General features: G+C 27.1%; 1 protein-coding gene across 5 annotated transcripts in view; it reads left to right on the forward strand.

Moving 5' to 3' along the window:
* Positions 1-17,847, forward strand: part of baz (par-3 family cell polarity regulator) — a 37,804-nt gene that overhangs the window by 15,443 nt on the left and 4,514 nt on the right. The window contains exons 2-27 of one of the 5 annotated variants that reach the window (XM_015518063.2): positions 1,656-1,931; positions 5,105-5,305; positions 7,045-7,165; positions 7,236-7,345; positions 7,842-8,026; positions 8,102-8,236; positions 8,298-8,501; positions 8,563-8,780; positions 8,845-9,068; positions 9,125-9,319; positions 9,387-9,479; positions 9,567-9,669; positions 9,724-9,835; positions 9,898-10,130; positions 10,201-10,368; positions 10,479-10,567; positions 10,632-10,750; positions 11,659-11,751; positions 12,440-12,597; positions 12,657-12,881; positions 13,299-13,443; positions 13,513-13,678; positions 15,433-15,639; positions 15,706-15,818; positions 16,316-16,405; positions 17,606-17,772. In XM_015518063.2, coding sequence (XP_015373549.2) covers positions 1,776-1,931; positions 5,105-5,305; positions 7,045-7,165; positions 7,236-7,345; positions 7,842-8,026; positions 8,102-8,236; positions 8,298-8,501; positions 8,563-8,780; positions 8,845-9,068; positions 9,125-9,319; positions 9,387-9,479; positions 9,567-9,669; positions 9,724-9,835; positions 9,898-10,130; positions 10,201-10,368; positions 10,479-10,567; positions 10,632-10,750; positions 11,659-11,751; positions 12,440-12,597; positions 12,657-12,881; positions 13,299-13,443; positions 13,513-13,678; positions 15,433-15,639; positions 15,706-15,818; positions 16,316-16,405; positions 17,606-17,772 — 4,030 coding nt within the window. In that variant the 5' untranslated portion in view covers positions 1,656-1,775. Of the gene's footprint in view, positions 1-1,641; positions 1,932-5,104; positions 5,306-7,044; positions 7,166-7,235; positions 7,346-7,841; positions 8,027-8,101; positions 8,237-8,297; positions 8,502-8,562; positions 8,781-8,844; positions 9,069-9,124; positions 9,320-9,386; positions 9,480-9,566; positions 9,670-9,723; positions 9,836-9,897; positions 10,131-10,200; positions 10,369-10,478; positions 10,568-10,631; positions 10,751-11,658; positions 11,752-12,439; positions 12,598-12,656; positions 12,882-13,298; positions 13,444-13,512; positions 13,679-15,432; positions 15,640-15,705; positions 15,819-16,315; positions 16,406-17,605; positions 17,773-17,847 lie in introns of those variants that run through there. The other 4 variants (XM_089217898.1, XM_089217885.1, XM_015518064.2 and 1 more) reach the window with 4 other exon arrangements.

Below are 17,847 nucleotides of genomic sequence, written 5' to 3' on the forward strand. Positions count from 1 at the left end.
TCCCTTTACCTATCTTCTTTATTTCCATGTTAAACAAAAATCTAAACTGTAATAAAATTGGGTACCTATAATTATTAGTAGCTTATATAGTTGGTAATTGGTATTCACTTAAAATGTTTGATTCTTAATATTATACTAATTACTTGTTTCTAAAATTAATTTTCGCATCTTAGTGGATATGTCTACCTAACTTAACTAATGTACTACATAAATGCATAATGTAATAATTTAATACACATTCAATCTTACATATTAAGAAGATAAACGTGGGAAACAATGATATACTCGTATTTATTAGCTTCAGGAAAATAATTAAATTGTGTGATATTTAACTGATGATTGACACTGGTTGATATCCCTATATATATATATATATATATATATATATATATATATATATATACAACGATGATATGTTTTGTTAAAAGTTTGCCCTTGATAAATACATTTCACCGTAGTTTTGTTATCTATTATAATGTTATTGACAAATTTGACAAATTAAAAAACCTTACATCTACGCATAACCAAAAATACTGTTGTCGCATAGGAATATGTGATTTTCGTTTATAAATAATTTCGATTAGGTACTTTTTTAAAACCAAATTAATAAATTGAAGTACAAACAATTAAGGCATAACATCAAAATTTTATATATTTTTAAGTACACTTTTTAAGTACCTGATAGCCATTTTCATACATTATATAATAAATTATCATTTATAACGTATTATAAATTACTTGCTTTAATAATTTAGACCTACAAACTTATTAACTATCCTTTTCTCAGCAAAATAGCTTGCCTATATTTATTCATATAAATGAACTTTCTGGGTATATATTAAACGCTAAATCGGGGTTTACTACTCGATAATACAAAATAATAATAATTGTGGTAGGCACATCGGTGACAGATGGCTGTAAAAAAATGATTACGTATAACTCCATTGTTGTTAATGTTATTTAACTACTTACCTATACGTCTTTTGAATACAAATTTTAATATACAAAATTTACGGCCTCACGAGACCAACACTATAAATATGTACTCAATTTAAAATAAATATAAGGTTGGTACCTACCTTCATTTTTAATTGGAATATAAAATATAAACAAAACATTAATCTAATAATTTGTACATTGTATCCACCTACATTTATACATTTTTTTAAGATGATAAATTTCAGACATTTTAGTGAAAAATTCACGCACTAAATCATTCCGATTATTCTTAAAATGAAAATTGTGTTATATACGTATACATCTTCAAATAATGTTTAATTAAAGTTAGAGTTTAAACCTCAATAACATAAACATCGGCTTGTATTACATACTTAAATTACTTAAACTAAATTGTACAATTTACTATCTTTTATTAATAGTTTAATCTTTACAATTTATTTTAGCATATACTTAGAATATAATATGGATTTATATTAAACGGATTATTTCTAAATTGAGTAATTGTAAACAGATAAAAGTATTTGTTGTTTTTATAGGGAAAATTATAGGTGTATATGTACTTGTATAGGTACATGCTGTATTAACTGCAGATGTTTGTTTCAAGCTCATATACGTCCTTGCCTGTCTGTTAAAAAAAACTGTTTCAAGCAGCAAAATAAAAAAATAGTAATTTAATTTGTACTTTATGTATTTAGAGTTCACGTTTTAAATTGCTATGTATACTTAGCGTATGGTCCGTTTTTTGTGTGCGATTCTGCTGTTGTAGAAGTTCGGTTTTAACAATCGTTGTGTATATCGTCGATAATGTCATTATCATGTTGGAAAACTGTTCATCTCATCAAAATTGCAACTGTGGTAAACGAAGCGCATTTGTCATTGGAAAATTGGCCAAAGTATTTGGACGTAGAAAAACCTATCAAGTTCAAAAAGCTCAACAACTCAATAAATTATCATCGATCAATCCTGGCGAGGTATTTCTGCAGTTACAATTTTTTTGCAAATAATATATACACACTACGTATTACGTATATATATATATATTATTATTATACCTATACAATTTTTTTTATTTCTTAATTGTAACCATTAATAAATAGTTTTTTAACTGAGAGTCGAGACCATTGTAGTCACACTTCATTCGTCGTGTAACTAAGTAACTAACCCCCAGCAGACTATGACTTATTTAATATTTTTTACATTTTAAAGCAATAGTGAACTAATTTATTATAAATTTACATACGTACATAATAATAAGATAGATAAACTATTATAAAGCGATGCTAGTAAAACCTGCTTTCCTGCAAAAATTATGATATTCTACTTATTTTGTAAAACCATTCCATATTTATTAATCAAAAACTTCTCAAGGTATAGGACAATTACGAGAGCGTGGAATCTATTTTATCAAGAAGAATTAAATTAAATTTTTCTTATGATTTACATTTTTACTGTTTTATTTAAAACCAAATTAAACTAATTATGCAAATTATATAAATGAAAAAATCTATTAGGCAGGTATTTAAACATTTTGAAACGTTTTACACTTTAATAACCGCATTATGCATAGAAATGTGTTGTGTTTTATATCACGTTTATAAATTCAATAATGCATACAAATTAAAGAATTGTTTCTCTACAGTAGGTATCTACATATTTTTCATATTATTAACCATATCTTAAACTCGTGAAGGTACCAGTTAAAATAAATTAAAATTTTATACATAGCATAAAAATAATAAACGATTTGTTTCTATAAATTATAGGTAACAATATTATAATAAAATTTATTTTACTGTCGTTATTTCATCAATAATTTATATACTGTATTTAGGATGATTAATACCTAATTATACTTATATCGATATATCAATATGCTTGTAAGTTATGATACCTACTTGTGTTTTTTAAAACAATTATATGTTTTGCGTAAAAAGTCTAGAGTAATATTAAACTTGTTATATTAGGTACTTCAACAGATGATGTAAATGTATTGATATTTTAGTATTTAAAATTAAAAGTATTATATAACTGTTAAACAATTTTATCATTATTCAATGATTTTTAACCACGGCAATGTAAAGAAAAAACGCATTTTTAGGTTGAATAAATTATAAACGACGATAACATTAATTTCCCGTTGAAGTATGAAATATGCATGCGTACGCAATGCAGAGATATTATAATACTCGCAGAGATCTCAAGTTTAAATATTTTTTATAACATACTATATTATTATGAATAATTATGATTGTTATTTTCACATTGTGTAAGATGAAGACTGATAAATATCATGCATTCATGCGGGAGTTTATTAAATCTTATCATTTACTACGTTAGCATTTTGAAAATTGTGGTGTTCTATAATGAGTATGAATATTCCTATAAAACAATTGCATTGGCCTTTATGAAATGTGAAATAATATATATAATGTATGTTATGCAGTATCAAAATGTATAACGTACACCTACTTAAAACTGTGGACCAAATAATAATTTTTGCTTAACAAAATATCAATATAATATGTGGCTGCACCTCGACTTGCGTTTAATTATTTTGGTTGAATATCATCACGCCATTTAAAATTAATTTGTATAAACATTTTATTGTAGGGTTTAGAAGTAAACGTCTTAAATCTTTATCAATCACTGTCAACTAATCTGATATTTTAAATAATAATTTATTATTAATATAATTACTTATTAAACATCATCCGGGTTATGGTTTGTGTACCAAGTTAATAATATTATTATAAGGGAAATATTAAAACGATGTGGTTTGTCGTATTAAAATTCCAATAAACCAGTGATCACTGTTTAAACAATATTTTTAATAATATGTTGAATTAAATGTCTACAATTGCAATATTACTATCATCATATTATGAAAAGTTACTAATATTATTATGTAAAACTGTATACCACTGCAATGTATAATAATTATCCGGATTATTTGTTTGTCTATTTTTCAAGTATATTCAGTATATTGATTAATCTACCCAGGGCTTAATCTGATAAGATGTTAAATGCCAATTGAAAAATATGAGTAAACAATAAACATGTGCATCGTCATAAAATATATGTACATTATACATAGGTTAGGTATATATAAAATACTATAGTAGTTCGTCTAGACATTTTTCGTCTGTGACATAAACTCATTATTAGATTTTCTCATATATATTTATCGGATATATTAGAATTTAGACGATGAGACAAACAAAAACTGCGTTTGTTTTAAGTTTTAACTGTTTTAAATATTGTGATACAATTTATATCATAAATCGTGTATTTAAGTAAAATACAATAACTTCGGTCATAATAATTATAGTTATTGTTACAACTTTAGTTATCAAAAATTTAAATATTATGTTTATTGGACTTTTTTAATTAAACATTATTATTTTATTAATATTTAATAGTACAGGAACCTATACTAAAGAAATAAATTTCTTAAATTAATTAATTTTTATTGAATTATTGTAATTGCTTATAAAAAATTAGTTTAAAAATACAGATTAAATATTATGTTGTACTAACTATATTTTATAATTTTAGATTTTATTTTTATTTGTAGACATCAACGTACGTTGGTATTAAGTAGAAATGTACATTTGTAACAAAACAGGAATTTTGATGATTCACCATTATAAATCTATTAGTATGTGCTTATACCAATTACCATTATTATTTTATTCATAGTTTAGAAAATTAATGTGTTTTTTAATTACCAATGTACAAATTGTATGGTACAATTATCTCAGATAGTCTGATATTAACATGAGGTAGTGACTGGAATATGTTTTTTATTTATTTTTAAACACAAAACGTAAAACTTTAATAGAGTAGGTACTATTAATTATCAGCTGTTTCTTATTTTTATAAATTATCTAAGTGACCAAGCATAATAAACGTATAAGAAGTGAAGATATAGGTCCACATATATTACCTGAAAAAATATAAATACAAACAATAAATATTGTATGAATGAAACTATCAACCTGAATTTTTTTTTAAATTCATATTCGTCATCATTATTGTTTTGGATACTAAAATAACATTATTCAATGGTTCAGTGTATCACCAATGTTTTATTTTTAATTGAATATAAAATTTATTAAAATCATCTATTTTTTATATATTCTAGAGCTCAAATTCATGGGTGACCGTCCACAGTTTGCAGTCCCAGAGTGATGGTGGTATCTTGGATCCAGATGATCGTCTCAGGGATGTGGCAGATGATAGAGAACAAATTGTTGCTCTTTATGATGACGGTGATAGCAATAGTCCTCACCAACACGGTGGTGGAGATGGAGCTAGTGTTACCTCTAGTCCGGATATGTTTCACGTAAGATATTAATACATAAACACACATAGTTATGTAATATTATATTGTTTTCTAGTTCAAGTACCTACCTGATTATATTTATATGAGTCCGAAAATGTAATACATCAACTAATTTATAGGACAAACGTGTAATACATGTGCGCAGTATGGGCAAACATGTCCTATTTTTGTTATTCTATGCTAAATTAAATGTTAAAAAGATAATGTATTATAAAAACAAGGATAAGAAGCACTTCGAACTGTCGTCTGCATTCATCATAACTCAATTTAATTAACAATTAAGATGTATCCATATACATATGTATCATATATTTCCATCAACTACAGTATAATATACTGTTGCAGATCTAACATATTCGTGGCACATAGGAATATAGGTCTTACTACCTAGTGAATAACATAATACTACGATAATGTACAAAATAGTAAATGTCAGATTTTGCTTTACGAACAATCTACGGATGGCGCATACCGTGACTAATTTACCAAGATTTCACTTGGATTTTATAACACTTTACACGCACAAAAAATGCCTTTGAATAATTAACAATTATTTTGTATAAATTATCTGTTTGTCATATATTATTATGTTTAATAGTTAATAAAAATAAAACATTGGCTAAATAGTTTAATGCTTGGAGGAAGCTGAATATAATTTTAGTCCAAAAATATATTTGTTTGAAAATTTACCCACCTGTAGATTTATTTTATTAGATACCTGTCAGCGTGTGGTTATGGTTTACGGTCGTCTATATATATGGTATACAGAGGTCGTCACGAATGGGTAGTCGGGAATCGTGAAATTTATCGTCGTACAACTGTCTTAGAAAAACGTTCGTCCGCTTGACCGAGTAAGCCATTTTCTCCGCGACCGACTTTCGATCGAATCAATCGTTTTGGTTACAATGTCGGGGGTGCGAATAATTATATTCACTATATGTAATAATTATTAATTTATTACAGCGGTATCCGCAGTGCACTACACATGAAAATGTTCATCGCGTCCGCATTCCAATGGAAATATGTAGCTCGTTTTTCTAGGATTATTCGGTTGGAGTAAGACGCACATCTGTGTTGGTCGTTCTTATTACAATAATACTTACGTGTGTATTATTATAAGTTCCTCGTATAACTATAGGCTCAACTAAAGGCCGCCTGTAGGGGTGGGGTCAATAGGCTCGCGCCTATACAAACACTCAATATTATTTAAATCACGGATTTAACATTTACGAAAGATTTTTTTGTTGTCCCTTCCCTTCTTGAGATATATTCTACGAGATATCTATTCTAGACACATCTAACGATACAGTACAACCACGATGTATTCATAATTTTCCGTTTGATAAGTATACAAATAGATTTGTACTCCAGTTATAACCCCAGTAAAAATTTAATGAAACAGTTGCGCAACTCTATGTATGATGAAGTTTCATTTTATCCGACCTCACAGACGGGGTCGTTCATAAGTGCGTCGTGAACCTCAGTAACCATCACTGCTAAAGGCAGCTTTTATTGCTGTGAATTCACGCAATTCAAACGGGAAATGTCAAAATTAAAGCTGTACCTAGTTAAATGTTATTAGATAGAAAGAATATTAATTGAAACATGTTATAATATAACATATTATATTTTAATCAAAGTAGTTCTTATAAAAATTCTTTGTTTTTGCTAACTCAAATTATAATTAATAATAAATTATATTATAGTAATATACTAATATTGTTGTTTTAAATGTTTAGAGCCGAGATGGATTACAAACTGACATTGAAGTCACTAATGAACAAATTGCTTGTGGTTTCCCAGCTTTACATGTCCGTAGAGGTAGTGAACCAGCTCTTAATCAATTACCACTTGAATGCCGTAAGTGTAATTTGTACCAAAATATTTAAATTATAAATTTGGTAATTTTTTGTTACATTTTTATATACAGCAAACAATTTGGGCAAAAGAAATAGCAATACTAGGCCTGCTGCATCGGGTCAATCTAAACGATGGTCAGCAGCTCCTATGATTCACGACCCTAAAGAAAAATTAAGAAGCGTAATTACAATTTAAATATACTAATTTAATATATTATATCAATTGAAATATTTTTTTTTTTGCATTTTCTAAGTGGTAGAAGTTTATTTTACTTTAGTAATTAAACATAATATCATTGATTGTTCCTACTTAAATACTAAATAGTATTTATAATCAATGATAGTATCTTAATACAATATTTTTAAAACATATTCATTAGCAAAAATATTTTGGTTATATAATATCTGTTCTACGGATTTAATACCCAGAATAGTATTTTACTATTAACATCGACCAACTATATCACATTAATTATAATTTAAAATTAATATTGTATATTATAAATCTGTGTATGTTTTAGAAGTAAACACCATAATGTGATATGTTTTAAATTAATGTAATTTAAAATTAAATAAATATAATTTATTAAATACGTTTTAGTTTTAATAGACAAATTATTTTTTTAACTTTAACCTTATAATTTTTAATATAACATAATTAATAATTTACATTTAAGGATGATTACATGAAAATCAATGGTTTTGGTTTATCTGACAAATGGAGGTGTTCTGAAGAAGATGAAGATGAGTTAGAATTAGGTGACAAAGATAAACCACCAATTAGCAATCATTTTCTAGCACCATCTTTTCATCGTGATTCTTCCAATCGTTTATCAATGCAATTCTTAGGAGAGTCATCAAGGTTTGACTTTTTTTTTGTTATTCATAATTATTTAAAATTGAAACAAATTAACTATATTTATCTATACATTATTAGTGGATTTCGGTGGGCAGAGGCAGCTGATTTGGCAAATAATCGAGCCTTATCGTTATCATTACCAAGAGACCATCGAAGGAAAGAACCGTTGGGCCAAGCAAATACAAACCCTAGTCACTTACCAGAATCACAAAAGTATTTAATCAAATCAAATAAAATTTAATTAAATTAAAAAAATAAATAAATATGTTTTTAGCACGGAATTTATAGTGCTAAGCACTGGTGGGGGATCATTAGGTATTCATGTTGTCCCAGATTACAATGCTCTAGGCAAAGAACGTGGTCTTCTGGTTCAAGGAATTGAACCTGGTGGTCGGGTGCATTGTGATGGCAGATTGAAAGTATATGATCGAATTGTCGAAATCAATGGCCGGTCATTATTGGATCAACCATTTAATGCGTGAGTTAAAAACATAATAGATATTAAAGATACATTTTAGTAATATTTGTTATTATAACAGTATACAAGAAATATTTCGAGATTCACTACACTCTTCAGAGCTCAGACTTAGAGTGGTAAAACATAAAAATAATATGGATGCGCAAACTAGTCAAAATACGGCGGCTGGTAACAAAAAACAGCCACCACCACCAGTGTTTCCTAAACCATCCTCAAATACCACTGCAACTTATAGTAATAAAGAAAATGTATCTACAGTATCATCTGATAAAGATAAAGGTATTGCAATTTAACATTTTCAAAATTTGTTCTCGACATAAATTTGTACTAATCTATGTTATAGCTAACTCAAATACTAAAATAGCCACCATTTCGCCAACTAAAAAAATTTCAGCTGCAACTCATACAGCATCCAATATCTTAATGGTGGCCAACACAAGAAAAATTGGAAAGAAAATAGAATTAGAACTTACTAAAGGACTTCATGGGCTAGGATTTAGTATAACAACTAGAGATAATCCAGCTGGTGGAAATTGTCCTATTTACATAAAAAATGTGTTACCAAAAGTAATATTTGAAAACTGTTAGTTTAAAAATGTAATTAATTCCATAACTTTTTTTAGGGAGCTGCTGTAGAAGATGGACGATTACGACCAGGTGATCGATTATTGGCAGTCAATGGTACAGAATTGACAGGCAAGACTCAATCTGAAGCAGTTGCTGTATTACGAAAAGTTCCATCTGGTGCAAAGGTTAAAATTATTGTTTCTAGACAAGAAGATGTAGTAATTAGTCAAGTAGGCCAGAAATCAAATCAAGTAAGTTAACTTAGAGTGATGAGATTATACGTTTATGGTTTTAATGATGATTGATGTTTTTCTCCAGGATCTAGATGAAAATTATGAACAAGAAGTAGGGATTTCATCAGACAATCAATTAGTAGAAACAAATGAAAAATCTAACAGTAATACAGTTCAGGTATGTTTAATAAATACATAATGAAAAATATCTTTAATTTTTGTTTGTATACATTCAATTTATATTTAATTCATAATAATTTTTTAGGAATATGTTAAAAGCTTAGAAGAAACACAAACATTTCCTTGGAGACATAAAGAAATACTGACCTTTGACATTCCTGTGCATGATTCAGAAAAAGCTGGTTTAGGTAAAATACTTTTTTATTTTATTTTTCACATGCTAATAAATATTTGTGGTTTAGGTATTAGTGTTAAAGGTAAAACATCATCTAGTAATAACTCTAATGATAAAGACTTCTCACAAGACTTAGGTATATTTATCAAAAATGTTATTCACGGTGGTGCAGCTTCAAGGTATTTATTGATATAAATGTTAGTTGTATAATATTGAGCTATCAAATTGTCATGCATTTTAGGGATGGTAGATTACGTACTAATGACCAACTATTACATATAAACGGTTTATCGTTGATTGGACAAACTAATGCAGCAGCTATGGAAACATTACGTAGAACTATGATGAATGTAGACCCTGGACCAGTACCCGGAGCTATCTCATTGATAGTAGCCCGCCGACGTAATAGTTCTCCTACATTAAACAGAAGACGTAGTCGTGACTCTTCATCAAGTCTACTCACAGATTCATCTGGTAACTAATTCAATATTATTTTGTATTGTTAAAAGAAATGATATATAATTATTTATAATTGCATAAACAGCAAACACTGAAACATTTAGCCGAGCTGAAAGCAGTGATAGTAGTACTCAAAATACAGCAGACAATTCTGGAACTAGTGAAAACTCTGATACCACTGTTATCTTCATGCATCAAAGACAAGGATCAGAGAATTCAAAACGGAATACATTACCTACAGCTACTTCCCCAGGTAATTAAATTAAATTATTTTTAAAAATTTGTACAAAAAAAGTATTAATTTATTAATAATCACATAATTATTATGTTCTTACATGAATAAATTGTTTATATTTTATTTAGATGGGATTGCAATTCGTAATCCCGTTTTGGAAAGGTTAACCGGACACACAAATCGTTATAATGCATTGCGCAATGAAAGTTATTACAAGGTAAACTTAAATTTAATAATTCACTACAAATGTAATTTGATTACAAATTAACTAAAAATTACAGGCTACACATCAAACAACAATTTTGTTGAAAGAAGAAAAATTAAATAGCCCTACTGTAAACCCATCATCAGAAGAGATGCTGATAATTGAAGAAGACCCTCCCAATTATAATTCTGTTAAGTAAGAATTTATAATATTATTTATTATTAACAATTTAGATTATAAATTACATCCATATTAGTTTCATTTATGATGAAAAATCATAACTACGTAATCAGTATCTTTAAATCTAAATTGAATTTAATATCATAGTGTAGATAGTGTTTAGAAGTATCATTATTTGTGTTTTATACTGGGTTGTCCAAAATTAATACTTTAGTTCTAATATTAATATCGTATAATATTTATTTTGATTTTATCATAATCATAAAATTGTAAATTAATTTATTGGTATCTATATTTATTATATATTGTGCTCATTGTTAAATATTAAACAAATTTCCACATATTCAAGGTTGCATGTTTGAAACATTTTGTATTACTTTTTTTTTTAAATACATCTGTATTATTGTAGAGATGAAAAAATAGTTCAACGTCTAAGGAGCGAGCTTTTATAGAAATTAAAGTTGAATTTCGTCTAACTCACTACTTTTAATCATTTATTTATACTTTATAAGTATAATTTTAGTTCTGTCCTGAAATTTTAATCTTAAAATATACATTTCCTAATCCAAGAGACAATTTTAAATAATTTTTGATTAATTTTTACTAATTTTAAATAATATCATATAAATTATTACATTCTATGTAAGAAACTATAATTAGATACGACTCTAAACTATATACGATATCTGTTTTCTATATGCATGTTCAAAGTTCATCAAAATACAATCTAACTATCTAAAAAACTGTTATGTACTATACACACATACATTCTCGTGAATATGTTTGGTGTATGTTATCCAGGGTTTAAAGCTTTATCAAATTAAATATATAGTTGGTTTTCAACAATGAAAAGATTTTAAAATTAATTGCTTAATTATATCCATAATTTTATTTAAATATTTGTATATGCATTAATTTTTTAGCCGGAAAAAAATGGAGGAAGAAAAGCCGTCACCAATCATATCTCCACAAGCGAGAACTGGTTCAACTAGTACTGATGTGACTTATGCTAGCCAGTATGTTTAATCTTATAACCAGAGCCCGAATTTAAATGCAGTAGAAACCTTAAAAATAAGATATTTTTATATTTTATAATTTCATTACAATATATTAATTACAAAAAAAAAAAAGTAACAGTTTATAAAAATTATAAGATAGTTAAATAAATCCTGATCTTTAAACAAATATCCAGTAATCTTTAATCCATACTATGATGATATATTGGAGTATACTGTTCAACTATATTTTACATATGTTGCATACCTATAATTCAGCCTATGAATTCAAAAAATAATAAAAATACTGATGTCAGTGAAATATCGATACTTTTTTTTATCAATATTATGTTCTTATTAATATTGATTTAAGTCTTTTCATCTTTATAAGGGTATAAAGAGTGACAGTAGTCAAAAACAATTTTACAATAAACCACTAAATTTTTTATACTATCTTCAAAATAGTAAACCCCAATATATTTCCAAAACATAATTTTGTAATAAATATACTTTAACCTTGAAGTATGCTTTTTATGCGCTAAAAATTTTGCTTACCATTTCATAGAAAATTGAATCATCAAAATATCTTTTCCAATTAGAGTTACATATACTCTGTAATTTATAAAAAAAAAATAAAAATCCGGGCTTTACTTGTAACACAAATTAAAATAATTGTGACTATAAAATTGTATTTTTTGTTTTAACAAAGATTATCATTGGATAATGCCAACTCAGGATTTTCAAGGGATGCATTCGGACGGCAAAGTATGTCTGAAAAACGTCATGCAACATTAGACGCCAAAAATACTGATACATATCAAAGAAATAAAAAATTACGCGAAGAGCGTGGAGATGATACCAAAATTCGTTAGTATAATACTTATTAATATTGTCTATGTTATTGTATTCTTAATTATTTTACTTAGGCAATGGTTTTCCATCAAAACACCAACTTGGCCCTTCTCTTGGGTTGAAAAAATCTTCCAGTCTAGAATCATTACAAACAATGGTTCAAGAGGTCCAAATGACCGATGGTGTATCAAAACGGGGCAATGTTAAAGTTGTACGTGGTAGAGGATGTGATGAAAGTTTTAGAGCTGCTGTTGACAAAGATGGCCCATTGTCTTTACATGAATTGCGATTGGAAACATGTTTGTTTATTTATATAAAGTATTTTTCTATTTCAATGATCACTTAGACATTTTTGAGCATTTTCATATGATACCTGACTACGTTAGGTTAAGTTAAAAGATTTTAATGTATATACAAGTATTAAAAAATTATTTTATTACATTACGTATATAGTTGTTATAACTTTATTTCTCATGGTGTTAATATTTTTTAAATGGTAATTTTCGATGACCCAAACTTCAAACTCACTGTTTTGTATTTTTAACTTTCCTTTATGGTATGATGCATTATATCTTATCAGTAAACTATTGTGATATTAAAACTTAATGATAAAAAGAATATATTTGAAATACTTAATTTTACCGATTTGTTACAACATTAATAGTCAAAAAATATTTTTTAATTTAATTTGTTTTATCAATTATGTTGTAATGTAGATGGAAAGGAATGTGATGACCATCCAATTGGACGCAGACAGTCTTCACTTCATTCTCCTACAAAGTACAAAGCATCAACAAATACACCACCAGTTGTTAACAAAAAAAAACCAGGACTACTTAAAGGGATTGGTTCCATGTTTAGGTTAGTTATTATTGTAATTTAATAATAATTTTTTACTATAATTTTTTACTATACATTTTTATGTTTCAGGTTTGGTAGTAAACCTCGACGAAGTCAAGACTTAAACGGTACTTTAAGCTCAGAAGAAGATAATTCTGCTGACCGTGAGCGAGAAATAGCTAGAAAAAATGCTCGTGATGAACAACTTAGAATACAAGAACAATATCAAAGACTAATTCAGCGACAGGCAGAAATGGTATTTGTTCACTAAGTTTTCATAACATGTCATTTAGTATCATACAAAATAACAGTATTTAAAGTGATGAATCAATGAAAAATTAATATAACAATTGTTTACTTTTTGAAACACATTAGTCACTTTTCACATGAGCGCTATCATAATTAATGTATCATATGTTCCTATATTATTAGTCAATGTTAAACTTCGATTATATTCATTTGTGCCATACCAGCGAGGCAATGGTGGGCATTAACTTGTTAATTTTTTTTAACTTTTTAACTTAACTAGTTAATTATTTTTGTTTTCAACTTGTTAAGTTATTCAGTTAAATTTTTATCGTTTTAACTTAACTTTTTAAAGTTAATTATCATTATGGTGCAGTTAAGTTAATTTTAATTTTTTTTTTATACATCACGTGGAACCAACAGAAAACTTATTCTTTCGATTTTGGTAATTTATATTTCTGATGTTATAATATCATCAATTCATAATAATCAGATTATATTTTAATCTTCACTAGTAAATAGTATTAATATTAGAATACTGATAAGCGTCTTGATAAATATTTGTAGGTATAAATTAAAATACTAGGGCAATTTATGACATTATGACTTGTTGTGACTTGAAAAAAAAAATTAACTTTTTTTTAACCGAGTTAATTTTATTTTATTTTCTATCTTAACTTTTAACTTATCTAGTTAACTTTTTTTTTGTAACTTTTTACTTAACTGAAGGCAATTTTATTGAATTAACTTTACTTGCCAAAGTTAATTTTTTCCATTAACTTGCCCACCTTTGCAGCGAGGTAATGTGTATTGTCGGAGTAGCGCGCGTTTGAATTTAACCAATATAACTAAAAACGTGCACATATGATACACTGTACTGTACTATCTTTCATTGGTGCTCTAGGTCAACAATATTTTGTACCCCTATTAAGTACGAGTATACATATTGAAACATTTTCAATTCTTTAAAAAGTTTTGCTACCTAGGGCACTTATCCCATTTGCCATCTCCTTGTCACGGCTCAATACATGCCTATGTAAAATGGGCCTTATTCATTAATTTTTTATATTTGCTTTAACTATACGGCCATAAAGATTTCCACTTAGTGAAGTTATTTAACTTCAATAAGCTAAAATATTTTAAAATTTATTTTCTGATATTATTATCATCATTAATTTATAATTTATAATTATCATTAAAAAAATATCATACATTTTGATAACTTAAAATTAAATGGTTATCAATCTATCATTAATCAAAATTATTTATTTAATTAAATTAGAAAAATAATTTTTAACAATTTAGGACTGAAATTTTTACGTCTTAAATACCTATATTTTATGTATAATATATACATTAACATCTTCAAATATTTATAGATATGAAAACAGTGGTCGATTAGAATCACATATCTACTACTTACATATTCTACACTATGTTTATCACTATATACCTCTACTAAAATAATTATTTTAATCAATGAAATACATTTTGCTCTATAATTAATGTTCACCACAATAAAAAAACTGTAAATAATACTCTAAAAACAGCAAAAAATACTCTTAAAATATTCAGGAACCCCTAACACAACTTTCTCTTGAAATACTATGTTATAAAACAAAAAAGTTGCATCAAAATCCTAGCCCTAATAATTTTAACAATTGAAAAAAAAAAATAAGATGAAGAATTAAAATTGATTATTTTGCTTGATAACTTTTAACTATTATGTAAGTAACTTAATTACTACCTATTTTTTAACTACAGCAAGAACAAAATCATAGAGAAATAGCCATAGATGATGGTACAGCTAATTATACAAATGTACCTGCAAAACCTTCTAATCCTGAACAATCTCGTATGGATCGTATCCAACAACTTAGAGCTGAACATCAAAGAAGACACATGGAACGTAGTGGAAAATTCATTCCTGATGAGAGGGAGGAAAATCATTATGAATCTGATATCCGACAGGTATCTTCTATCATCAATTATAAATAGTACTTATTTTATTTTAATGCTATATTATTATTTTTTTAGCCCATCGGTAATACTCAAAATGCAATAAATCGACCGGGTAGTCGTGTAGGTATAATTGATTCTTCTAGATTTAACCATTACGTCAATTTCCAAGAAATACAGCAGAATCTTAGGTTTGTTATTATTTCACTAAGTACATAATGTGAATTTTGAATTTTTTTGCTGACCATTTGGTTTTTTTTTTTTTGTTTTGCATGGTAATAATCAATGAGTTAAAAAAAAAATTTTAATTCAGAAACAATTATACAAGATTTGAACAATTATTGTTTGCATGGTGTTAAATATAACTTGTACATACAAATTTGTTATCTTAATAACTACATGGTATATTATACATATGTATTGCATATTTGCATGTTACACATTTTTTGGTTGATAAGTTGACTTGATTGTGATTTTAAAGTCCTATGAATGTACACAGGTTTAGGAAAAGTCCTTCCAAACAACTTTGTCATTATATTGTCAATATTTTTTTTTAACTTTTGGTGATTTGTGTTAGACACCACAAACTAAAATTAGTCATCATTAATAATAGATTGTGGTGTTGAATAAGGTGTTAATGTTATTATTTTTCTTCCATGTCATGCATGCTTTGCACTTTTGATTGTAGTTTGATGCATGAAATACGCGGCGTTAAGCTTCGACATCACGGCAAAACAAAAAAACCTGTGTCATGCTATTATGATACTGATGATGAAAGGTAGGTAATTGTTCCAGAGTAAAATTACCCAAGTTTTCATGCAACTATTGCAATTAATTTATATTTTATTTTCAATAATTAAAATTGTAATACTAAATAATTAAAAAAACATAAAAGTTACAATACATTATATTATGTATCATTTAAAAAGACTTGCATATTTACAAATTCTGGCTATCTTGACTGTTGTTATGAATGAACAACAGATTCAAACATATTTAATAATAACTACATACATTGGAACATTCAAGATGCATGTAAAAAATATTAGTTGCTCAATCAACAGCCTGTGTAGTGTGTAGTCTTGGCACTCATATACAACTGCTGAAGATCTGAATAGTTGCAAGTAATACATATCCTTTTATATTGTTACCTTGAATGCTCCATTGTGCAAAAAATTATTGTAATTGGAGAAAAAAATTATTATATAATTGACATTTTAATTATAATATATCTCAAATACAATTTACATGATTAGTAGTAATGAAAATGCTGATATTAAACATGTATACATTTTAAATGCCATGACTCATTTGGTTAAAATTGTTAAGTGGGCCTATTATTACAATGTATTACAATGTATGACTTTACTTGTGATTATTACTTGACTTTCTTTATTTACATGTGGTGCTAAATATATGTATATAAAAATTAAAATTTCTATAAATCAACATACTATGTATAGTTGTTAAAAAGAGCACTTTTTCTTGATATTTTCTTTGCTGGATTAAAAATCGATGATCATAAAAGTAGATTTATGTCCTTGTAGTAAAGATTGTCTTTTTTGTAAATTCTTGTGTTTATCCATTCTCACAATTTGACATCAAGGTTCATATATTTTATGCTTGTTTATATTTTAAATAGGCTTTTTTCTGACTTTGTTAAGATTTATTACTAGGGGCAAAAACACAAAATTAACATAACAATACAGTCAAAAAAAAAAATTGAACCCATTCCAAAAGTAATTACTAATTTTTAATCTTCTCTAATTTTACATAATTCACGTTATTTTAATTTATTTTAAATAATTGGACCACTTTAAAACTCATTTTTTTTGTTATTAAAACCTAAAAATCATGATATCTTAATTTATATTTTTCATTTATTTAAATGTCTGATTTTTAGAGCTTAAGATAATTGAACATTTATTGACAACTGTTTAAAATAATTGTATGAATTGTATTTGTTCTATTTTTCTAGCCGTAGACAGTTGCACTATCATTCTCAAAGACGTGATCCTAAAGAATCTGTTGCACGACCTAGTTCTAATTATTATGAATACGAAAGTGTGATGAGATCTCTACCGTACACGACCGGCGGCACATCACGTCTGGTGGACAACAATTCTAACTCGTTGACAAGACAAGGTGAGTTGTCCCCCTCTCCCACCAACCTCCGTACTTATGTTTAGCCGCCGGCCTGTCACTCAATCTCTCTCACTC

The sequence above is a fragment of the Diuraphis noxia genome, unplaced genomic scaffold (genome assembly GCF_037042655.1).
Source record: "Diuraphis noxia isolate RWA-SAM2 unplaced genomic scaffold, SU_Dnox_SAM2 contig0001, whole genome shotgun sequence".
Classification (NCBI taxonomy): Eukaryota; Metazoa; Arthropoda; class Insecta; order Hemiptera; family Aphididae; genus Diuraphis; species Diuraphis noxia.